A 26,109-nucleotide genomic window follows, 5' to 3' on the forward strand; every position below is an offset into this window, starting at 1 on the left:
AAATCGAGTTTTTGATCCGATCCATTGACCGCTCCAGTTTTAACGCAAGATTGCTTCTTTTTTTTTGCCATCGAACGGTTAGGACGCATCCGTTAGTTTGACTCCCAATCCCTTACCACGTGGTGTTATTTAACATGACTATAACACTGTTCAGAAATTAATGATCAACATTGAAGTTCTCTGTTGCAGTTCATTTTAAGCCAATTCTAGAGTGGAGTACTAAAATACGCCTGATGCGGAAAGAATGTGAAAAATCTTACTTAGTCATCATTTCCTTTTCATGTCCCAACTACTCTCCCAGCCGAACTAACAAATAACACAGAAGACGACTTTCTCTGAAATCTGTAAGAGAGAGAGATGGGTTGTGAGGGTTTCTTCTACAGTCTTCTAATAACCTTCTCAGTAGCTCTAATAACTTACAACATAATCATCTCTGCAAATGCTCCTCTCAAACAAGACTTCCCTGGCCCTGCAAACCCATCATTATCTAAATCATCATCCAATCATCTCTTTAAGGTGGACCCAATCATCAAGATGCCACATGATCGATCTAAAGCTGCTTCAAAGAAGAAACTCTTTCACACAGCTGTAACGGCTTCAGATTCGGTTTACAACACGTGGCAGTGTAGGATCATGTATTACTGGTTCAAGAAGTTCAAAGATGGACCCAATTCTGATATGGGTGGGTTCACTAGGATTTTGCATTCTGGGAAGGATGATAAGTTCATGGATGAGATCCCCACTTTTGTTGCTCAGCCCCTCCCTTCAGGAATGGATCAGGTATTGATGGGTTTCCTTTGACTATTATTATTATTATTTTTCTTTATTTGTGTTTTGTTATTGATTCTGAATTTTGAGGAAATTGGGTTCTGAGTCTTACTGTTTTTTTTTTTTTTTTGGGGGGGTGGAAATTATTATTTTTTATGATTTGAGTTATGGGTTTTCTTTCCTTTGTGTTTCTGCTTCTTTAATTGGGTTTTCTGATTGATTGTGAATTTTGAGAATTGGGTTCTGGGTTTTACATATATTTCTTTTTGGGTAGAAAATATTATTTTTATTTTTAATGATTTGCGTTATGGGTCTTCCTACCCTTTTTATTTTTGGAATTTTTTTCCTGGGAGTTACGCATTTTTTATTTATTTAAATGAACTAAGAAATTTTTAGGACTTGGGTTTTCTTTTTTTGAGACTTTTGTTGGGTGCTATGATTTTTATTTATTTATATTGGGAATTATGATTTGTTTTGAAGAAAATATGAAACTTCAACGACTTTTTAGTTGGTTATCAGCACTTGCAATTCCTGAGGAAGTACATCATGAATCTTTTTATTTTCGATTCTGTTTTTGATGTATCTAGAGTTGAAGTTGTGGATTTTGGACTTTCATCAATTTTATCTTTGTTTACTAAGAATTGAAAAGGGACCTTTTTATAGGTTTGTGAGACCTCCATAATCAAACAAAAAATGGAAAATGATTGGTCAAACAAACTGACCAAAAGAAGCTCTGCTGGAAATTTCAAAAGAATGAGCTGCATCTTTCACAGCTTGAGCTCTTCAATACTTCATTCAAAAGTTCAATTTGATTAGTAGCTAGAGAACTTGAAGAGGGAGAAGACTACAGATTCAATTCAATGGCCAAAGATAGTGTAAAAGCGGTATACTTGATAAGTTGGAAGTTAAACACATTTAAGGGATAATTGGTTTAAACAAGGCTTACAAACCCATAGAAATGTATTGTTTCCCTATTGAGGTTAATTAAGTGGAAATGATTTTTCTATTAATTGTATTTCTCATCTTTCAATGTCAGGGGTATATAGTCCTCAACAGACCTTGGGCATTTGTTCAGTGGCTTCAGAAAGCAAACATTAAGGAAGAGTATGAAATATTTGATCCTTTAGTTTAAATGGAATACTGGTTTTTATTCCGTTTGATTATTTAGTTAGAGGATGCCTTACTAAAGCTCTTGATTTCCTTACTGACTTTGTATGCAGTTATATACTAATGGCGGAGCCAGACCATATTATTGTCAAGCCCATACCAAATTTATCAAGAGACGGTCTCGGAGCCGCTTTCCCTTTCTTTTATATTGAACCTAAGAAGTATGAATCCACTCTCCGAAAATTCTTTCCAGAGGATAAGGGGCCTATAACCAACATCGACCCCATAGGAAATTCCCCCGTCATTGTCGGAAAGGTGTGTAATTCTTCTACATGGTTCACTAAGAGGAGTAATTGCTTTTGAATTTCATTGCCTTGACTTTGTGTCGAATGGCTTTAGGCTTCTCTTAAGAAGATTGCTCCCACATGGATGAATGTTTCTTTGGCAATGAAGAAGGATCCAGAAGCAGATAAAGCGTTTGGTTGGGTGCTTGAGATGTAAGGATTTCTCCCTATTAAATTTGTGTTTATCTCACGACAGCTCTTGACTTGCTTTATGTTCTTGTTTTCTATGCAGGTATGCTTATGCTGTTGCATCTGCTTTTCATGGTGTGGGCAACATCTTGTACAAGGATTTCATGATTCAGGTATGATGAGTTTGTACCACAAGTTGATAATTATCTGATCTTCTTCAACTTGCTAGAGAATAAGATTCAGCTAATAAAGATGCTTGAGATACGTATCTAATTCTTTAGTGTATCTTACCACAAATGACAGGTTGTGATGTAGAAGTATATATTTAATATATATCAATTAGTATCTTCTAGATTAGGAAGTATTGGTAATTAGAATATTTAAATTTAAATAGTAGAAGTGAATTACGTTAATTAGGATCTTATATTGGGCTTACTTTCCATATCTTGGTTGATATAATTTCTATAAAAACCAAATCAAGGTTCATGTTATAATTCTTTGATGTTAGGCACCAAGCTTTAGAAATGCTTTGAATTTCACCTGTGCAAAATACATATCTCGAGGTTGTCATATTAACACCAGGAGATGTTCAATATCCTCCCCCCCCCCCCCCAAAAAAAAAAAAAAAAAAAAAAAAAAAAGAAATGATAAAAACAACAGATGTGTTAATGGTGACAGATGACGATGATGATGAATCTTACTTGTGCAAAATACTCAAGATTGGTAGTGTTAGCTTCTTTTAGAATATGTTTGTATGATAAGAATTTGCCTACGATCCTACTTGTTTCATCTTTCTGACTCTTAAGTAACTGCTATTTGCATGTTTTTGTGATATATAAAGCCTCCATGGGACAAAGAAGTCGGCAAGAAGTTCATAATTCATTATACTTACGGATGTGACTATGACATGAAGGTAAACATAGTGGCAGCCTCTCACATATTGTGTTCTATGTGCAAAGTTCTTGCGATGCATATTTACATTATGGAACAAACAATTTTCCATCTTGAACACATTATGGACAACTATGTAACCTGCCTACTTGAATACTCAGCAAGTATGCTTTTTTTTTTTTCAGGGTCAGTTGATGTATGGAAAGATTGGAGAATGGAGGTTCGACAAAAGATCGTACGACCACACAATACCTCCAAAAACCTTCCATTGCCTCCTCCTGGTGTTCCAGAAAGTGTGGTATGGTTCTAGCTTTGTTGCATTTAGATGAAACCAAGAACATAGCATAATTAAAAGATGGAAGTTTTTCTTGTGCATAGAGTATGCCCTTGTCAACCTTTTTAGTTGTGTATTTATCCATTTTAGAATTTTAGATTTTAAGTGGTTTGGAAGTGTTCATCATGGGCCCAAAAGCTCATTCCCATCCTAAATTTGACATGAACCATGAATCTGGCAATAATACACTTCTGTGTGTCTGATTTTGGTTCGTAGGCCTCTCATGGGCCAGAGGAACATGTGTGACTTTGCGACCATCCCGTACATGTGGCCCACAATCAAGGAGGGAGAAGGGGGGGGGGGGTGTCTGTCTACAGTATGACGTGGTGAGTGTATATTTTCCTCCACTTTTTGGTTGTGTCATATTCTAGTTAAGCCTTGTGACCCTCTTATATTCATAGTTCTCCCCCCTCGCCTACAAATTGGTCTTTTGGAGTAGTTGGTTGGTTAACATGGTATCATAGCACTAGGTTCATATAGGTCACGGGTTTGATTCTTTCCACCCTTATGGGTGAGGGGGAGTGTTGAGTGTATATTTTCCTCCACTCTCGGGTATGTCATACCCCAGTTAAGCCCCGTGACCCTCTTGTATTCAGTTCTTGCCCTCTTCAACAAATCGGTCTTTTGGAGTAGTTGGTTAGTTTACATGGTATCAGAGTGCTGGGTTTGTATAGGTCACGGTTCGATTCTTTTTTGATAAGTAAATTTAGACTTTTTAAAGTGAAGATGTAGGGTATCGAACCCTGTACCTCTCGATTCTTTTCACCCTTTATGAGTGAGGAGGAGTGTTGAGTGTATATTTTCCTCCACTCTCTCGGGTGTGTCATACCCCAGTTAAGCCCTGTGACCCTCTTATATTCATAGTTCTCGCCCTCTCCAACAAATCGGTCTTTTGGAGTAGTTGGTTGGTTAACATGATGTGCTGCAATGAAGATTTCTGTGTCAAAATTTTACCAATTAGGTCATTATGAACAGCCAACCTTCACATTCTTTTGAACAGAAGTAGGGTGCATGGATCGGTAGTCCATAGAAAACAGATGGATATGGTTGCCCCAAATCTTTGCTAGGAGATTAATTTGGACCCATTCCATTGTGAATGCCAGCCTATACATTTTGGTTTAGGTTTTTAGTTTTATTTTTGACCAGAACTGTGTGTTAATCATAGGGTTTCCTATCAGTAATCGTTTAGTCACCGTAAGTAGGATGATTCTACATCAGCATAAATTTCCTCCTTTTTTATTCTCATCTTATTGAGATTATAAGCAATCTAAATCTGACAGGTCACTCTTGTAAAAATGGTGAATGAGGCAACTGCAAATATTCCTAACTGGGGGTCATAGATGGAGCTAGTGGAATTAGAGCTGTCATTAGTGGAAGGCAAAGGTCTACCTGTTCCATATTCCAGCAGGTAATTCATAATTTTTGTTGACATAAATGTGAATTCCATGCTCAGAAACTGCAAAGCCCAGTGTGACGTGTTGGGAAATCCGGATTCCGAAAATGTGTTATACCTCGATCAACTTGAATTCGGATTCATGTATCTTTGTTTGTTGCTCTTCTTTGACACGTCATGTGTTCAATTCTTGTCTTATCCAGTCCATCATAGAAAAGAAGGGAAAATGACATAAATAAGGGTGTGTGCGTGTTTTCTTTTGTAATCATTTTGGTTTGAAATATGAGGATCCTTTGTGTTAATTGACCAGTTGTAGTCTTTTGAAATTTCGTTTGTGTTCTTGTGGCCAACATAAATATGCTATCTAACCTAGACAAGGATGATGGTATCAAAAAGATACATCGATAGAGAATCATTATCAATATATTTGAATGGATTACATGGTTTTGCATATATTATATTCAAATATGAGCTAGTTGGCATCATCAACGCATTTTAGATGTTCAGATCAAGCAATAGTTGACTTTATTGTTGAAGTGCCAACTTAGCCAAATTGGCAAGACGTGTTGATTGTCCTAGCTTCAAACCCTCTAGAACCCTACTTCACCTTGCTAACCACTAACCCTTTGACCAATCAGAAAAAAAGTTTGACTTCATTGTTGGAGAATCATTATAAACTACAAGCGTCAAATCCTTATCCAACTGTTGAACAATGGAGAACTTGGATTCAAATTGTAGTTCTAGATTAAAGCAAAAGATGAAAGAGGCTTGGTAAGAGATGAAAAGACCGATGGGTTATGTTCTACCAAAGAGACTTAGGGCTAACAAAAGAAGTGTGGAAGATCTAAGAGCACAAATACCTCCACAGAATTAGGGTTTCATAAGTGAACAACTCTAGTGAAGATGGAAACGTGTAGGATTTTGAGATTAGATGATATTCCGATGTAAGTATGAAAATACATGGGAAGGTTTGGTTTGTCAGGACTAATTAAGCTATTTAAGAATATATTCTAAAGACCAAAAAGATGCTAGATGAATGGAGAAAGTGCATTGTAGTACCTATATATAAGAACTAAGGATTCATAAAGAGTTGTACCAACTATTGAGGTATTAAACTTATGAGTCATACTATTGAACTATAGGTTGATCAAGGATAGATTAATATATCTAGGAACCAAGTTGGTATTATGCCAAGTTGATCAATCACCGGGACAATCTTTCTATTTGGACAAATGAAAGAAAATTATAGAGAAAAGATGAAGAATTTCCATATGATTTTTATAAACTTAGAGAAAATGCATGACGAAGTATGTAGAGATCTGATTTGGTGGATATTGGCGAGTAAAGGAGTTCTGAATGGATGTATTGACATAACTAAAGACATGAATGAGAGTTGAGATTAGTGTGAGAGAAAATGTAGGGGTGACAGATGAGTTCCTAGTTACTATTGGTTTATATCAATGATTGGTTTTGAATTCATATTTATTTGCACCAGTTATAGAAAAAGTAACTTTTCAAATTGAAAAGCATCTACCTTGCTGTATATTATTTGTAGATGATGTAGTATTAATTTTGGAGGGTAAAGAAGAAGTCAACACAAAGCTAAAGTGATAGAGAGAGAAGTATTGGAGTCCATGGGCTTGAAAATAAGTAAGACCAAGACAATGTACATGGAGCGTCAATTTAGTACCAGCTATATGCTTCATGGAATTGAATGTTGGGTGGTTAAGGAGCATCATGTTAATAAATTAATTGTAGCTTGATGGGGATGTTGACAAGGATAAGTGGAACGACTAGGAAAGATAAATTAGAAATTAACGTTTTAGAGAAAAATGTAGGAGTATCTCTAAAGGACACAAACACACACACACATTCATTTTAGGGAATGAGATTGTGATGCAAGAGAGGGAAGAAGATGAAATAAAGGTGGGTTTGTGGAATCTTCTTTGGGGTGAAGTGATAGAGAATAGGGTAGATTTGAAGAAGAGATTAATGGAACAAGGGTTAAAGAAAATGATAAAGAATTAAGGGTAGAATAAAATGAGTTTCAAGAATTCAAGATTCAAGACTTTAAGAATTCAAAAATCAAGAATCAAGAATCAAGAATCAAGAAAATCAAGAACAAGGATTAAAAGAAAATAGATATAAGATTAAAAGAAAAAGAGAAGGGATAGAAAGATAGAACCTTGGAATAACATCAAGAATGATGGAAAACTCAATTTGAAAAAAAAAAAAAACATTATTTATTCATAAACTCTCTTTATTAAAAAAAATTCCAATACAATCAATTAAAACTAAAATACCAAATAAATAATCTAATTTTTGTAACTTTCTCTCTCCTAAATTTCATCTCTTCTAAACTTAAATAAAAGACAAACTAAATTTACCAAACTACCTACAAATATTATATTAAGATCATGGGGCTAATAAAATATGAAAGCCCAAAAAACATAAAAATAAAGTCCTAAAACAGAAAATCAAATAAAAATAAAATCTACTCTTCAAACTTTGATGTGCCCATTATATCAACTCTTTTTTCTCTGGGTTAGGATCAGTTACTCCTAAAGTGGTTGGGATTGGTTCGAAAGGAAAGAAAGCTAATCCATCGGTTGAACTGGTCAGTTTTTCCATGTACTTCAATAGTTGGAGAGTAACTGGGTTCTGGTAGGAATGAAGGAGAAGAAGGTGAATCTTAATTACATCGACCCTCGTTTAGAGGTGAAGGAGATGCAAGAGGTTCTAATATGGTATATATGAGGCAATGGATAGAGCTCTGATCGTAGATCACTGTTGCATATTAGCGCAATTGTTTCTTATTGGAGATGAAAAAGAGGAAGTTGAAAGATTGGGAAAATAAGATTTTATCTTATTGAGAAAAATATTTAAAATGTAGTGTAATTTTGATTGTTAGAAGTGGAAAGATTGGAAAAATTACAGTTGTTGAAGGACGATAGACTGGAGAGACTGAGATTGTGGAAGACAGGTTTTAATCCAAAAGATGAAAAGTGGTGATTACCTAGGTTGGGTTGATTGACCAAAGTCATTGGGGGTAGTGGATGTAAAACTGGAAAAATTACTTAATGAATACTGATTGAAAGGGTTTCTTTCTAAACACCACTTAACTTTTTTGTGTTAGCTTGATAGTCCAATTAGTAAACTTTTTCTTTCTAAATGCCCTTTGCCATCTTTCAATTGTTGAGGTTGATGATTCAAATTGTTGAGATCGACAATCAAATCATTGAGATCAATTATTCAAATTGTCAACATCAACCAAACAAATTGTCAAGATGAATGATATGAATTGTTGATCTTGATCTCGATGATTCGAGTTTAACATTTTACAGGGTTGAAGGGGAATTAAGAAAGATTTTTTACTAATTGAGTTAAGATATTGCCCAAAAGCTCGGGGTGCATTTGGAAACACGCCCCTACCACAAGATCTATTAAGTAATTTTCCCTAAACATAGGGAATGTGGCAACAAAGAGTAGTGACATTTGTTAAGATTTTTCATCAAGGGAGGAAGATTCAGAGAATATGGGTTCAAAGATAAATGTGTATATATATATATATACACGTACTAGAGTTTGCCCCTATGGCACGGGCATCCTTTTTGGGGTTGAAGAGGTGAAAGAGGAAAGATAATAAAATTAGAGGGGTATTATTGAAAAATGGGGAAGAGAGGAAAATATAATAAAGTTGAAGGGGTATTGTTGAAAGTGGGGATAAAGTTGAAGGATTTTCTTAAAAAAAGTAGGGGAGAAGAGGAAAGACAATAAAATGGGGTTGTGTGGATCCCACTACTTTATCTCAATATTTATACCCACAAAACTATAACTGTAGAGGGGTACAAGTAGTAGGGTTCACACAACACCACTTTATTGCCTTTCATCTTTTTCCCATTTTTCAAGAAAATCCTTCATCCTTGTCCCTCTTTCCAAGAAAACACTTAAACTTTATTGTCGTTCCTCTCCTCCTCCCTCTTTCAATGATATATATATATATATATATATATATATATATATATATACTTATGATATTAATATTCTTGAATTCATTAAGAAATTTGTGATTTTAATTTGTCACTTGTGACAAAATAATACACTTGGTAAGGAGAACTTTGTTGCTCATAGGAAAGTCAATACGAGATTTCACAGAATTTCAATTGACCAATCGTAACACATCTAACGTTAGGAGTTCTGTAAATTGGAAACACCCTCAATGCATGTGGATTTGTGTGATTAATTGATATGGGATTCTATGAAATCCTAGATTGACTTTCCTATGAGCAAGAATTTTCCAGTGACTTGTCGGATCAATTATGGGACATTTAGTTCAAAAAAAAAAAAAAAGGAACTCTTATCACCTAGATCCTTAGTACTCAGATTGGATCAATCCAAGTTCAGACAAATCAAAATGAGACAGAATTTTTAATGCTTTATCAAACTTGTAATGAAAACTATAGCCATTGTTTTCATACCCACTAAAATCGATCCACACTGATGTGCTACACTGCCTGAATTAATGTTTTCAAATCTAGATGATCCATAGAACTAAAAGGGGCTTAGTCCGCTTGTTCATCTTTTCAATGGTATGAAAGGTGGATCACAGCTCATCTGCATTTTTTTTTTTTTTACTTCTATTAAGAATGAAAAATTATACATGAATTTGATTCGATGTTTAGGACCTTTTGATCACTTACATTATGAAAGCAGTGGTCCTTGTTCAGGCTGAAATGTACATGAACCCACCATGAGCAGAAAAAGCATATGGAGCCAAAACAACTACTTGAAAGACATAATAAGTCTTAAGTAGCGTTTGCTCTTGATAGAAGAGAGAGTGTAACCAAACACTAGGAGCTTCTTTTCCTGTTATTAGTCCTTGTGGTGGCACGTTTAGTATTATTTTTCGAAGATGATTCAATTGGTTTTGGCAAGACCGTGCCGTCCTTAATCTCACTTGATGATGGAAGCTGTTCCACAGCCTTCTCTGTTTCGATGTAGACCATCAAATCTCTAATCTGCCATAAAAAGTTTTGAGGGAACGGATGCAACCATGAGAACCATCAGAAAAAACCTACTCTTAAAGCAAACTGGAGCTATTCAACGTGGCTTTTTTTTTTTAACCTGATCCTCCAATTCTTGTATTTTTTCATCCTTTGATCTCAAAGCCAGCCTCTCCCTGGGGAAAAAAGAAGAGAAACTTAGCTTATCTACAACTTTACTGCTGCTTTATGCAAGATTTGACAATATAGCTTATAGTCGATAGTCTGTTAAAATTTTCAATAAAGAAGACAATCCAAGCTTACAACCAAAAATCTATTCAATCTCTCTCTCTCTCAATGAAAATTTTCCATACCTTTCAACAGAGAAGACAATGCAGCCGGACCAATTGATTGGTTTCCTTAATATCCTTAATTTTATTTCTCAAATGCTCAACAGTTACAATTTTATATAATGGCTATTTTATAAATAAAGGCAATTCTTATGAAATGGGGTTGGGAGATTTCCAAACTCTTAGTTGGTATTCGAGAAAGATGTAAAAAGACATGAATTTTTTCAGTTGAAAAAAAAAATGTAAAAAGACTAACAACATCTCAGTAGAGGACCATTTCCACTATCTTCTTCTATGCCTCTCCATCGGGATCATCTTTCATCCTTCCCAAAGTTTTTTAGGGAGTGGCAAGGGAATCAATCTTCCAGTCATTTAGGTTCAGACTAGGCTCCAAATTCTCTGAAAAATTCCCATATTTTAATATTCACTGATATGGCATCTTTATTTCCAAGATCTCATGGGACTATCTTTCAGTACCCCCACCAAAAAAAAAAAAAAAAAACAAAAGTAAGGGTATTTTGGTACTTGTTGAGTGGTATTTTTGTCATTCTTTGTACAATAAATGTTTTTTCAAGAATGCCACTAAGATTTGTGTTATTTACAAAAGTGTACCATTCCACAAATACCAAAAAGCTATTGATAATATATTTTTTCCACAATGCTAGTCACTTGCTTATTCTCTCTACCCATAGATCTTAGATTGCTTTCTCCCAATGGAAGTCCTACATAATTGTAATTCGGATGGAAACCTGCCAACCTCAAATGTCATTTCTCGCAAATAACTTTGGAATGTGGAAAGTGAAATTATAAATTGTTATTATTTTTTCTTCTTAATATTTTCTCTTTTTGAATTTTCTAACTTATATATTTTAAATTAATTATTCATTTATTTAAAAATTGTAAGCATGAGAGGATTATGCCTTAACATCTAGAAATACTTATTAAAAGTAAACTAGTTTTCCTCGGTTGGCTCACAAGTGGAATTGGAGTGGAAATCTAGATATAACAATTTTTGATGTTTTACTACAAAGTTATAATGACAAGGAATAAACAAATATAAGGAACACAGACATACCTTTCTTCAATTTCCAGAATCTTTGCCTTCCATATCTCCTGGTTTTTCATAAGATTCTCATTCATCTACAAACATAAACAAGAATACAGTGATCTTTTTAAGAAGACAAGGCAACTAACTCAATAAGAATACTTGAAGAACTCTAAATACTACATGATTGATCTCATTGGTTTATCTTAGTAAGCACAATATGCTAATCTGAAAATAAGTAGAGGATGCTACTTACATCATCAAGAAATTTCTTTTCTTCAACATATTTATCCAACTTGGCTTGTATCTTATGCAGTTTAAAACTCACGGCCTTCTGAACAGCTTCAGAAATTTCTTTTTCAGTTTCCTCCTTGATTTCTAGCAGTATAGACTCGAAATACTACGATGAAGACAGAGGTAGGGATTAATCCAAAAAATAATATATACAAGTTCTAGAATCAGATTTTATAGGTCAAATTAAATGCAAACTCAAGCCTACTATAAAGGAAAGAAAGGGCATCTAAGACAGTTTAGTTAACTTAGAGTTAGGGATGCACTTACTGTTCTCTGGTTCTCAAGTTGGGATGTAAGAAGGTCATTGTACTCACTAACAACCTGCACAAAAAAAGAAGAAAACAAATGCAATGGATAAAAAGGAGTTAATTACCACTGGAAAAAAGAAGCTCTTAGTTTTGCAAAAAGGATTGATATTGTATTCAGCTGAAAGCAATCCATGAAGCTCTTAGATTTTGCAAAGCTTAATGAATCAGCTGCCTTGTTATCTCAGCAGACTCATCTGTGATTTTGGATGCATTTGAGATGATTTTGAGGTTGGTTGATTTTGCAAAGCTTAATGGATCAGCTGCCTTCTTATCTCAGCAGACTCATCTGTGATATTGGATGCATTTGAGGTTGGTTGGAAGTACATCCAGATAGTCAGAGAAATAAAATCATTGAGCCACGCATTTATCCACTGTGATTTTGAATTTTATTGGTGCGAAGAATGGAGCTATTTTTGAGAAATTTACATTAATTATTGAAGAGCAAAATGTGCCTCTGAAGTTGGCTGGCTTATATTCATGCCAATGATCTCACGTGCAACAATGAGCGTTTGCAATGCTTGCTTTTTTTTTTTTGTTGAGGGGGAGGGGAGAGAGTCCCTTTAAACCCCAGCTTAGCGATATAAAAAGGGTATTTTAGAAATACCCTCCTGTTAAATTGGTGCTATTAGGTTTACTTTACGCAAATGCAAGATTAGGTTTACCCCCTTTGACTGTAAGTCAACATCGCATTTTCTTGCTGATTTAACGGTGAAAATTTTGATTTTTTTTCAACATGCTCTTCAAATGACTAAATCAAGATTTGGAAAGAAACCAAAATTTCAATATTAAATCATCATGAAAAAGCAATGTTGACTTACGGTCAAGGGGGGTAAACCTAATATTTCCAATTTAACAGGGTGTTTCTAAATAACTATAAAAAATACTGGGAAAAGAAGTATAGAAAAAAAGATATATTACAGCTTCAACTTTACTGTTGAGGAGAGCCTCACTGATTCCAGAATCTGTACTGCATTCACAACTTCCACAATTGTCATCAGCATGCACACAATGGAAATTTAATTCAACCAACTTCCCATCAGTTTTGGATTGGATCAGTCGGTGAACGTAATTGTCTCCAACATAATCCCAAACACGTTGGGTTTCCAATTCAAGAGAGTAGCAGTGCTGTGTTTCTTTCCAATGTCTTATAGCATGACCTTCTTTATACCTAAACCAAAAATTTCCAAAATAAGGAACTGACACTAATGGAAGCACGGTAAGAGTGTTATACATCACAAACAAATAACTCTTAGTTGGGAGGGAATAACATGTTAGTTACCTCCCACAACCAACGAAACCACAGATTACACAAATCCAGAGATTCTCATAAGTTTCACAGACAGAACACGTTGATTTTTCAGGTTGTTGCTGGCAATATCGACAGACCTGAAATGAAATGCAGAAGTAAAGTCAATCCTAAATATCTCCTCAACAGACTCTCATTTGAACTTAACCAATAATGTATATTTCAATTGGCACCGGCACCTCACTGCAAACCCACTACAGATGAGCAAGAAAAGTAAATGAAGTCACAGTACAAGAAAAAGAAAATGTATTTTTAGCTTTAAGCCATTTGTATTGTAGCCATCTTTTTCCATAGTAGGCCTTTTTGACCTAGTACTTGTATTTTCTCTTTTATTTGAAAGAATTATACTTATATGTACATACACATTTGAAATAAGCTCAATGACATCCCGGATCTTAGCAGATACCGAATCTTGGAGTATGAAAGAAAGTACATTATCTGGAACTACAGTTTTAGGGATCAATAGCCACACCATAAATTCTTTCAAAATCTCATTGCGTCTCCCATCCTACCTTGAAACATATATGGTTCTATAAAGTATATACATTTCCATACCTCCAAAGTCAGCTGCTAAGTAAGGGGTTAATAACGATTATCATTTATTGTAGATTATCGAGTCCCATTTTTTTATATTGAAATTATCTAAAATGCAAATATAACATTAAATATCTCTTGTCTACAAGGATATGTATGATATCTCATCATATAATCCACTATTATCCTTAATTGTTTAAATACAATGCTGAGTACACAGAGTATACTTTTTGGCATTTGTCGAATCCCACACTTACTACTCTAGCAATTGTACCCATGCAACATATATACCCAAATTTCAGTAGTCTTTGTGGTACCCTCCTTTTTGGGTTTTTCATTATGGAATAAGAAAAATCACACACGACTCCAAATATGAGTAAACAATAAATTCACTTTTGGATGGTGCTTGGAAATTTTGTGAAGAGTCGTGCTGGAGTGAAAAAGCATCTATGGTTCCTAACCACTTTCATGTCAAGAAGTGCGATATGAGGTTCCAGCCTGAGGTCACTTCAGCATTATTCTTTTGTGAATCATCTGATATGGCTTAATTCTTCTGCTCAAACTCCCCCATAAGTCTTTATTTTTTGATGAGCGAACTCCCCCGTAAATCTTAAGACATTGTGATTGTGGAAGGAGGAAATGCTCTAAACGTCCAAGTCAATACACATGATGACATGGTAAGTGGATATACTTGATAATGAATTTTGACTCAAGTCACTTCTGCCAACTCCAAGCGATATCTATGGGGCCTTTAGGTTGTATTTGCCTTTTTTCCTTTAGCTGTTTTGCAAGAAGAGGTGGCTTGTGGTAGAAAACTCAAGACCCAAGTCTCAGCTTCACAGAGACATTGTGCCTTACTTCTGAACTATGTTAAGAAAAATACTGTGTACTTCAAAATACAATAAAATCAATAGTGACAGGGAAATGACAAAGAGTTAAATCATACTATTTTTCAGGTATAACAATAAAAGTAAGCACCATCATTACTGAAATTACTTACCGGACAAGAAGAATCTGTCCATTTTGAAATACAAGAAATATGGAAAGAATGATTGCAGATAGTTGTGAGAATTCCACCCATGTCTTGGTCTAATCTCTCTGCAAAAAGTGTGAAAGAAAATCGAAGGAATTTAAGCACAAAATTATAGGAAAGTTCAATTTTAATCTTGGATAAGTATTTTCTTCACTTTCCATTGGAATATATTTACATATACTGACTGAAGAAAAGGTGGATTGGCAGAAGTGGAACTAAAGAGCTTGATTATATGGCCTGAAGCAAATCCCATAAGACTATACAAGTAAGATCTTAAATTAAGTACAAAATTTTATTTTAGCTAACCCATCTTATTCTGTGAAGATGCTTTACTGGCATCCTGCTAACTTCAATTTGTACAAATTAATACATGAAACCAACCCCTAGTGAGATATTGCTGATTGTCGGGGAAGGGAAATAGTTTCTAGTCCGTTCTCCCAATGGAATCAAGGTAACCTTCTCAAGTTGTGAGGCCAAATGAGGCATATTCTATTTCAACACATAGGGTGCATATGTAACATCAATTATGATGGCTTAGTTGGCCTCAGTATGGAACCACTCTTGACAAATTGTTTTAAGTTTCAATACGCTAAAAGTCATTTTGAAGAATGTTCCCAGTGTTCTGAATTGATGAGTGATCTTCCATATCGAGGAAAAACAGACGCCACTATACTCCACTTAGTGAACAATAATTTCATTTTTCTTTTCCTGTAAGTGTGAAATTTCTGTTCTCCAAGCACCCAACTGCTATAGAATGAAACACTAATATTACAACAGAGTTTCTTATGCTATGTTACTATTCGAAAAACATAAGGATTCAATTTCTGACTCAATAGCTTACCAAGGCAGACTGGGCATGCAGGCTGTTCTGTTGAGCTAGCAGGGGAAGTTTGTGCATGTTCTATTGATCCCGTGTACTGTACATCTATGGTAAAGAGGACTCGGCAAACCTCTACCTGGATGTAAAACAAAAAAGAAATAAACTATAAAATCTTAACGAGGGAAAAACAAAAAAATCTTTCGGCAGATTAAATTTACCTATTATGCATTAACCTTCCTCCCCAAATCAAGGAACCACTTAAGCAATTGAAGTTGCAAAAAAAAAAGTTATTACAAGGAGAGTCAAACCTCTAGTGATGAGAAATGCCTTCCATTGAAGTGCTGGTAGAAATTATCTGTGGAATTCTGATTATCAAACCTTATCAGGATACTATAACGATCCTCCACTCCATTGTTCCTGAATTTTCAAACAAGGTGAAAGCAATTAACAAAACAACTAGAAACTTGAATTCTATATATTTTTTTAAAACAATGAAAAAGAAAAAGAGAGTGGGTGGTCAAATTTAACCTGACAATTCGCATCTCTAATATATGCTGAATGAATGAGCCGCAGAACTGGCAAAAATCTGCATAAGTCATGTGATTTGGTACCGCAAACACACATACAAGCGGTTTCCTACCAACCTGTACAGAGTTCATGTAAATCAACTGTGAGTTTCAGAAACCTTAACTCCTAACCGTCCAATTGTTAATGGACACATTTTTAGCTGGCATGAATGCAAATTAAAGTCTCTGACTTTTTTCCAAAAATTAACCAAATAGAGACCAAGTAATTATTTATCGATTAATGGCCAAATAATGCAACATTTTGACCCTTCAACCACAAAATTTTACCTTCTACCTTCAAATCATTTTGGGAAGAAACCCAGAAACATCATTTGTAATCCCAAAATTTTCTTGAAACTTTCTCAAATTTATCCGAATTAAACACAACTGACCCCACTAATTGCCGAATCCGAACTTGATTACAATGCCCCCACCCCCGTCCCTAAATAGCACCAACAACAATCCAAACAATCACCTCCCAGAAACAGTCTAGGAAAATCCAAAAACAGTACCAGCTGAGCATTGCGGTCTACTGATATGAGCACTCCTTTCGCCTATGATTTCAGAAATTACAAATCAAAGAAACATTTGGTTCACTTCGAGGGAAACCAGCTTCCCCAATACTCTTCACAAAGTTAATAATATTCTTGATAACTTTCATTAGATGTTCCAGCTGGAAATTTAAATACATCTTCCACGGTAGTACCCTACAAAGTACTAATATGACTCAACCACTTACAACTCAACAACTAAAACACACCACTTACAGGATTCTAACTCTTAACTAGTAGCAACTCAGCAACCCACATCTCCTAACATAGCAACTTACCCCCATGTTTCCTAACAAAGTTAGATAACCCCTAGAATTAATCAAATACATCAGATGCATCCAACTATACTACTCACATTCCCATATAATTTGTGTCCGTGTCAAACCACCCCTCTAGGATGAACTTTTTCCTCGAGGGTAACATTTGGGTATTGCTCCATAATTGATCCTTCAATTGCAGCAACTGGTTGTGTTCATCACTTTCCACTGTTCACCACCTTGATCAAAATCAAGGTTTTAGTTTTACACCAGTAGCTGGGATGAAACCTTCCATCGAAATTGTAGCAGAGTCCCTCATTCTCTCCTTTCTTTGGCTTCCGTTGGGTTTAACCTTTTGATAGGTGAGGTTGATGCCTTGGTGGTGTTAATACTAGCAAAGAATGTACCTTGATTCATTTCAATAAGAGCTTATCTTTGGTTGCTCCAACTAGCAAGAATGCCTGGCCTCCTGTATAATCCTTAAACTCAGTTAGCCCAAATTGAGTATAGACAGCATCTACAAATTCTAAACAGCTAGGATTACCTAGAGATTTCTCCAACCAACAACACCTTGGAAGTGCCTCCTCTTCTGTTGGTGAGTCTCTAATCTGTAGTAGTCTAATGATAGTATGAGAACTGCCCGGCCTGATAAACCCATCCAGAAGGATTTCCACCGTCAAATTGAGGAAAGTCTAACTTGATAGTGCAACTCTGAATTGTTCCAAAGGTCCCAGCATTGGAAGAAATAGAATCTCCTTCTCCTCTCATAGGACGAGTTGGAGAAGCTTTGGACCACTGATTGACCATCATTTGATCGTATTTGACATTGAAGGTTGCTAATTGTTGTAGAATCTATCTCATAGTCTAACTTTGCTCGGTTGCAACAAACTTCAAGGTTTCTATCTCAGCCTCATGTTATGACTTTTGGATAGTCCATGGTCCTAGATGGCTTTGATACCAATTTGATAGGGCCTTCCATACACCTATGATTTCGGATGTTACAATTCAAAGAAAACATTTGGTTCAGTTCGAGGGGAACCAAATCCTCCAATACTCCACACAAAGATAGATAATATTCTTTGATAACTTTCATTAATATTCTAGCTGGAAATTTGAAAACATCTTCCAGGGCATCACCCTAAAGCTACTCCTACATGACCCAACCACTTACACTTCAACAACTAACACCACTTACATGATTCTAGCTTTAACTTACCACAACTCTGCAACCCAAGTCCCCTAACATAGAAACATACCCTCACGTTTCCTAACAAAGCTATCAGGATCTTTATTTAGTTAGTTTCCTATTAATGTTAGTTTTCTAATCTGATTTTACCATTATTTTCTAAGTTAATAAAGAGTCTAATTAGATTTTAGAGTTGAATTGGGATTATAGCTAAAATGGCAAGTGTCCTGGACCATTATGTATATGTGGGCAGATCTTGTTATAAGGAAAGCAATAATAATAAATTTATCTTCCTCTTTTTACAAAATATGATTCTTTTTATTAATCTCCTATTCTCTTCATATTTTTCTTCTTTTTGAACTAAGAAACCCTAACATATGATAGCAGAGCATCTTTCCTAATCTTCACTACGACAGTTAAAGAGCTAGAAGTTCAAGTTTCATCTCTTACCTAATGAATTGAAAATATCTCCAAGACACTGAACCAGAGTTGAATTAATGAGTTGCAGGGGATTTTGGAACGGATATGGGAACGCTTGGAGCATTTGACACTAATAGCACTAGGCCACGACCGAAGATAGACAATCGCCTAAATCAAGGCGGGACTATAATTCAAGACCGCACTATTCATATTGATTTTCCGTTGTTTAATGGAGATGATTTCTCTGGTTGGATTTTTCATTACGAAGTAATATAAAAAAAAATCACCAATATCACGGATGAATAGATGGTGACTTTGACATTAACTCATCTTATCAGAGATGCAATTTTATGGTACCAATGGTTGGAATACACCTTAAGCGGATTGAATTGGGTACAATTTGCACGAGCATTGTGTATACGATTTGGCATAATAGGTCATAATGATCCCGATGGAACTCTTTTCAAGTTGTGCAAACAAGAGCAATTAGTAACTATTAATTGTAGTTCAAACAGTTGACAAATAATGTGAGAGGATTACCATAAGACTTCTTGAATAGTTTTGTTTTAGGTTAGCATAAAGAATTACAGGTAGGAGTTCAAATGTGAAAACATATTACGTTTATACAAACTTTTAAAATTTGCGAAATTTTAAGATGTCATAATTATGACGACAATAAATTCGAACTCTTACGTAAATTCTAATTATCCAACTCTTTTTCATGCTCTTACTGGACCAATACCTATTGAGTCTACACCATCAATACTTGATTCAATTATTCCCAGGCTTCCTATTATTAAATTACTTTCATTGATAGAACAAGTATAATGACAGTCTAAGGGTCTTTGTTTCAATTGTGATGAACAATTTAAATCGTGTCACAGTTGCAAAAAACCCCAAATACTCCTTTTGGAGGCCGATATTCCTTCAATTGAGAATCATATAGACACATTTAAGGAAAAGGTTGCTATCAAGATTTTTCCGAATTAAGGACAAGTTGTTTTGAAGGGGGGTGGAGATGTTAGGATCTTTATTTGGTTAGTTTCTTATTTTTGTTTGTTTTCTTAGATCAAGTAGAAAAATAAGAAATCAAGAAGAAAAAGAGTTTCTGAAAAGAGGAAAATAAATCTATTATCAGTGCTTGCATTATAATAAGATTTGTCTCCATATATAAAATAGTCCAACACAATTACTTATAACCTTTGTCTACAACTCTAAAATAGGGTAATTTTAACATAACTCCAATACCTAATTAGGCTTTTACTAAAATCCTAATTAACTTGAATAACAATAAATCAAATTAAAATTTTAACATAAATAGGAAACTAATTAAAAAAATATCGTAACATCCTTAAAACAAACTTATCCTAAAATCCAAAAAATACCGATAGAAACCTCATCCTTAAGTCTGTATGTACGATTCTCAATGGAAGGAATATTGACTTTCGAAAAGAGTAATTGAGATTTCTTCTAACAGTGGTCCATTTTGAATTGTTCGTTACAATTCAAACAAAGACCCTTGTCTCATCAGTTTGCTTGCTCTGTTAGGGAAAGTCATTAAATATGAGGAAATCTAAGGGATCTTGTTCAAGTAATGATGTTGTAGGCTCAAGAGGTGATGGTCTAGTAGGAACAGGAAAAAAGGTTGGACGGTTGAAGTTTACTTGAGAAGCCAATTTTACCGTCATCATACTTACGACTTCTTCTAAAATTTTACAAGTTCAAAAGCTGATTTAAGTGTAATAGGTTTTAACATATGAACTTCTATCCGTAATTCTTCAAGCAAACCTAATACATAACAACTAATCAGGAAGTCTTCTGATAATTTTATCTTTTGATTGACCAACTGTTTTTTACGCAACTTGAAAAGAGTTCCACCAAAATCGTTATAACCTATTGTGCCAAATCATGTACACAATCCTCGCGCAAATTATGCCAAATTCAATCCGTATAAGGTGCATTCCAACCATTAGTACCATAAAATTGCATCTCCGATAAGATGTACCAATGTCAAAGTCATTATTTGTTCATTCATGATATTGCTTATCTTTCGATATTGCTCCGCACAAAAAAAAAAAAAAAAAAATACAATTAAATGGATCATCTCCATTAAATAATGTAAAATCAATATGAATGGTGCGGCCTTAAATTATAACTCCACCTTGATTTAGATGATTGTTTATCTTCAGTTGCAGCCTAAATGCTATTGATGTCAGTTGTTCCTAGCGTTTTCATATTCACTCTAACATCCCGGCAATTCATTAACTCGATTTCGATTCAATGTCTTGGAAATATCTTTAATTTGTTGGGTGAGAAATGAAACTTGAACTTCTAACTTTTTAATTGTCATAATGAAGACCAAGAAAGACGCTCTAATACCAGATATTAGGATCCTTAGATGTAGAAGAAGAAAAATATAAAGAGAATAAAAGATTAATAAAAAGAAACATATATTCTGAATAAAGGAAGATAAATTTATTATTATTGCCTGCTTTATAACAAGATATGTCCACTTATATACAATTGTCTAGCACACTAACTTGTCAACTTTGACTACAAATATAAAATAGAATAATCTTAATTTAACTTTAAAAACTTTCACTAAACTCCTGACAAACTTAGAATAACGAGACTATAAAATAATAGTAAATCCAATTAGAAAACTAACATAAATAGGAAAATAATTAAATAAAGTTATGAACATCCCCTCCCTTCAAAACTACTTATTCTTCAGTAAAAAAAAACTTGATAACAACCTCGTCCTTAAGTGTGTCTGAAAAATTCCTAGTGGAAGGAAATTGACCTCCAAAAGGAGGAGTTGGGGTTTCTTGCAATAGTGGCACGGTAAAATTGTTTGTCACAACTGAAACAAAGACTTTTGGCTCGTCGATCAGCTTGCTCTGTCGAGGAAAGTCATTGAATAAGAGGAAGCCAGGGAATGCTGGCCTAGGTTGTAGGCTCAAGAGGTGTTGGTCCAATAGGTGCGGGAAAAATGGATGGGCGGTTGGAGTTCAGGCCAACTCTATCTTCTTCATAGTTATGGCTTCTTGAAATTATTTGGGCCATTATGAATTCTAAATAACTCCTAGAATTGATCAAATACATCATATGCACCCAACTATATTTCTCACATCCCCATACAATTTATGTAAGTATCATCTACCCAAACGCGACCTAAAATTTCCCAAAACACAACGTTGTCAGTTTTTCCATTAAAAGACACGAAGGAAACATTAAATTCTTGTCTATTGAAATTCAAATATCAAGAACATGAAATTTTATATGAACAAAAATCTAAGAAAAATGGATTCAATATGAGAAATTCGATCGAATTGAGGTTTACCGGGAGATCAAAAGTAGAGTTGGACACATCGTAGAGATGTATAGTTCCTCTGGTTTCTTCGATTCTAGGGTTTCCAGAAGAGAAATGTAAGGCCTGGGTGAAGCCAGAGCCTGACGACTCCATCAGATCGCCGGAATTCATGGATAGAGATTGTCGGAATACATCAACGGCGGCGGTATCGGCAGCGGTGGCACTGCAACTGGTGGAGGTGGCTGACATGGCGGAGGAGGAGAGGAAGAAGAACTTCGCTCGAGACGAAATATTTTATTGTTTATGGATCGTCACCAAATCAGGTCAAATGACCAAAATATCCCCACCTGAAAAGCCTTTTTAAAAAGAGATTCTATTGCCACACTAATTTTTACTAAGAGCACTCCAAGATGTGTACTAATTCTTCCTTGGCATCATATGAATTGGAATGCTCTTAGTAAAATTTACTGTGGCTATAGAAACTCTCTTTTTAATTTACCAAAACCGGTGGATACTTCCGGACCGGACCGGTTTTTTCAAGTGGCTTATCTCGAAAGATCGAAAAGTATAAATGGGCCTTTAAATATGTCAAAAAAAGGGCCAATTTCACGAGCCCAATTACTCTCTCAAGGATTTTTGGGTTTCGATTCCGTCCATAGCAAATAATTTTGTTATCATTTAAAAAACTGTTCTATGCCAATTTCAGTTTTGTAGAGGTAAAATCTTTATATGACATCAATTCATAAAGATTTACCCCCCAAAATCAATTTTGGATTATCTCAATTCATACATACGATCGAAATCAAACATAAAACTCACCAAGAATAATAAGAAATAGAGAGAGAAGATAATGCACACGATTTGTTCATGGGGTTTGTTACAAATCCAGATTATGCTCTCCAGACTCCGAAAAATCATTCCACTATTCTTGAACTTCTTACAAGATTTGCTCTATCATCCATCTCCTTTGATCTTCCCTTCCTATTTATTTAGTAGCTCTTTTCTTAAATAGATACAAAGAGTAAACCCTAAAAAGAAATACAATCAAACAGTAAATCTTTCATTATTGAGAAATAGAGAGTCCCTAATCAATTGGGAGGCTTTCTATTTAGATAAAATTTCATACTTATTTCAATATCAAGAAATACAATCAAACATTATGTAGACGCGGGATTTCGCCATTACGATGACCACATCTACAATGGTTTAGAGTCGCCACCATTCATTTTGTAAGTGGGTGTGAATGGTCACCCGATGTGCATTTTTTTAGAAAATGTGACATTTTGGCGTTTAGTGACTCATGATGGATAAAGGGGTAGTCAAACCTCGAGATTTGGGTAAGCGGCTCGGTTGAAGAAAAGGGAAGGTGTTAGGCACCCTTTCCTCCTCGCCACGTGGCGGTAACCTCAAATAATTCGATCATTTTGTTTTTTAAAAGAAGGTGAAAAATGTGTCACGTGGGTGCATTTGTTCCCTAAGTAGGGATTCATTTTCGGCTTGATCATAGGGTCATTTCATTAATGAAAATGACCCATATGAACCTTAGCCTTGGGGCCCAACCATCAAAAGGGGTAAAATAAAATAGAAGAAGGGGGTGTTAAAGAGGGAAATAGTAGAAGGTTAGAGAAAGAGAGGGGGGTGTGCTTCAAACCCACCTTGTATCTTGTTTCTTCTTTTCTTCTTCTTGCTTGAGTCTTCTTGAGTCCTTAGTATAATATGAGAGTATGAGAATGGGAAGAGGTGATTAGAGAGAGTAGGGATTTCTTTTGTTTTAGTGAGACTTGTAGAGGATTTGTGAGAGAGAGTTGGTAAACTTGGTGAGAATTGGTGATGGTTGTTAGTAGAGAGAGTGTTGGGGAGAAATTTTGTAATGAGAAGTTGGGGGTCATTTTTGGGAAGAGGATGAGGGTATTTATAGATGTTTAGGAGTTATTTTAGGGATATAATGGGGTGAAGTGAAGAAAATGGGTAGAATGGTTATGAGTTTGAGAGAGAAGTGGGTGTAATTTAGAGGAGATTGGAGGGTATTTAGGGAAGGGGGGCTAAATGGGTGAGTTTTGACCCAAATGGTTTGGATTCTACCCAACCCATTTGGGTGGAGTGTTTGGTGAGGTAAGTTTAAGATGGTGGTTGAGATTAAATGGTGTTTGGTTTAAGAGAATGGAGGATTTAAAGAGGTGGTTGATGATATTTTGGGAGGATGAAGGAGATGATGCCATGTGTTAAAGTGGGTGAAAATGAAGGGTTGGGATAGGTTGATGGGAGAGGTTGAGTGTTTGACTTGAGAGGATGGTGTAGGTTTAGGTTGTAGATGTAGGTTTTGTAGGGAATGATGAGGGTAGATTAGGGGAGGTATAGGTTAGGGGTGTGGGTAGATGTGTTTGATTTGAGAGAAAAGGTGATGGGTTGATGTGTGGGTAGATGGGATTTAAAGCAAATTAATGGGGTAGGTAGTTGGGTGAAGGAGGTGAGATGGGATGATGACATGTGTCATCTTTTGATGATAAAAGAGTGATTGGTTGATGTGGGTTGTGGTTTATGGGTTAGGGTTGTGGGTTGGATAATGAATTGGATATGGTTAATGATTTGTGGGCTTTGTAGTGTTGGGCTTGGGTTTTAGAAATGATTTTTACGAATACGGAGGCGGAGCGGTGATAGTAGAAGAGGGGTAGGCATCTCAAGTCTCACCTTTTTAATTTTAAAATTTTTTTAGATTTTTGCAATCATTAATTTGATCAAAAATGCCACGTGTTGGCGAATCGGGCTTTTTAGGCCCGTTGGTGAAATTTATCGAAAATTTGACGTTTTTTATTTTGGAAGCGGAGCGGTGAATGTTGGGAAGTCGTAAGGTAGGCCGAGTCCTTTGGGTGGCCTCCTAAACCATTGAGAGGTCTTAGGGGCCTCGGTTTGGTAAAAATGTCCATTTTCAATGAGTTGGGCCCTTAAGGCCCGTTGGCCCATTTATTTGGAAAATCGATATTTTTGGGCCCTTTCGAGAAGTGGCCCGTTCAAATTGAGGTGTCTACACATTAAATCTTTCATTATTGAGGAATAAAGAATCCTTGATCAATTGGGAGACTTTCTATTTGGATAAGATTTCATACTTATTTCAATATCAAGAAATACAATCAAACATTAAATCTTTCATTATTGAGAAATAGAGAGTCTCTGGTCAATTGGGAGACTTCTTATTTAGATAAGATTACATATTTATTTAAATATCTTTTAAAATATACCGACGATGCCTCGAGACATGCATCGAATCTGCTACATGATAGATCATTGTGACTTGCGTTATTCATGCCATGTGTCAAATACCATTTTTTTACCTACACAACTAAATCCCTCTCATAGGTGGAGATTGGTTGAGCCAAAATCCGCTTATAAGAATATTACATTACTCTCGTATTTCCTCTTTACTTTATGACAATCTTATCCCCTTCTTGTCTTTAGTAGAGATGAGGGTCATTCAGGATCCAATGGTCACTTAGGACCGAGCTGTCACTTAGGACCTTGGTCACTCAGGGCAAAGCAATCACTTGGGATTGTGTTGCACTTGGGCAAAAACTATTGACCTAAGGTCCCTTATACTCATCTTGGGCATAACTCAATCACTCAACACCCTTCTTGGGCAAAGCTTTGGCCTATTTGGAACCTTGTGGGGTTGAACTTTGGCTGCTCTGCCATTCAAGACATATTGATTATGTAGGACTGTGTTCCTCGGGACCATTACAAAATTATATTCACAATCTTCACTAACACATGTTCCACAACCTTGAAACTCATACCCTTGGCGTTATTTTGCCCAATCTCCGTTGGCTTGCAATATACAAACGGGGCAATAATCTTCTTAATTGCAACTTGCAACAAATTACAAGGCATGCGTTAAAACTAAATTATCTAAGATGCTTAAACTTTACTTCTTCATTGTGATAATGCCATTACACTTCTTTATATGTGCATTTATCTTCTTAAATTATATGTTAGCCATATACATCAAATGTGAAGTACAAGCACATATCCAAGCAAGTACAAGCACATATCCAAGCAACTCAAAACACTAAGCTTGTCGTTCTAGAGACAATACCTCAAACATAGTGTCAATGGATAATCAAAATTTGAATTTGATTCAAATTCAAATTCAAAAAAATCTGATATTATCCAAAAATTTCGGATAT

The 26,109-nt window shown here is 35.4% G+C and overlaps 2 protein-coding genes across 2 annotated transcripts; one reads left to right on the top strand and one right to left on the bottom strand.

The window, feature by feature from the left end:
- The first annotated feature begins 251 nt into the window (after positions 1-251).
- LOC147389214 (Hyp O-arabinosyltransferase-like protein) lies at positions 252-5,268 on the top strand. The gene is given in 9 exon segments (XM_086419508.1): positions 252-780; positions 1,805-1,872; positions 1,989-2,190; positions 2,275-2,372; positions 2,452-2,521; positions 3,190-3,261; positions 3,425-3,494; positions 3,497-3,537; positions 4,854-5,268. Coding segments are annotated over 9 exon segments (1,104 nt in total). The 5' UTR covers positions 252-357; the 3' UTR covers positions 4,914-5,268.
- A 4,293-nt stretch (positions 5,269-9,561) lies between these two features.
- Positions 9,562-22,254, bottom strand: LOC147389215 (BRAP2 RING ZnF UBP domain-containing protein 2-like). The gene is made up of 12 exons (XM_086419507.1): positions 21,962-22,254; positions 16,167-16,282; positions 15,947-16,055; positions 15,660-15,774; positions 14,786-14,883; positions 13,225-13,331; positions 12,864-13,113; positions 11,905-11,958; positions 11,600-11,743; positions 11,374-11,438; positions 10,091-10,145; positions 9,562-9,984 (listed from the first exon to the last, which is right to left on the bottom strand). Exons 1-12 carry the CDS (start codon positions 22,178-22,180, stop codon positions 9,817-9,819), a joined length of 1,500 nt encoding a protein of 499 aa, XP_086275633.1. The 5' UTR covers positions 22,181-22,254; the 3' UTR covers positions 9,562-9,816.
- Positions 22,255-26,109: the final 3,855 nt, after the last annotated feature.

Source organism: Akebia trifoliata, chromosome 12, assembly GCF_017979445.1.
Source record: "Akebia trifoliata isolate Shusen 1 chromosome 12, ASM1797944v1, whole genome shotgun sequence".
Taxonomy (NCBI): domain Eukaryota; kingdom Viridiplantae; phylum Streptophyta; class Magnoliopsida; order Ranunculales; family Lardizabalaceae; genus Akebia; species Akebia trifoliata.

What these genes read in the sequence shown, in the direction of transcription:
- LOC147389215 (XM_086419507.1), bottom strand. Translation starts at nt 22,180, where the DNA reads ATGTCAGCCACCTCCACCAGTTGCAGTGCCACCGCTGCCGATACCGCC. An exon ending in TCAACAGTAAAGTTGAAGCT is followed by an intron (nt 11,959 to 12,863) that starts GTAATATATCTT and finishes TTTTTTGTGCAG; the next exon opens with GTTGTTAGTGAGTACAATGA. An exon ending in TACAAGAATTGGAGGATCAG is followed by an intron (nt 9,985 to 10,090) that starts GTTAAAAAAAAA and finishes TTTTTATGGCAG; the next exon opens with ATTAGAGATTTGATGGTCTA.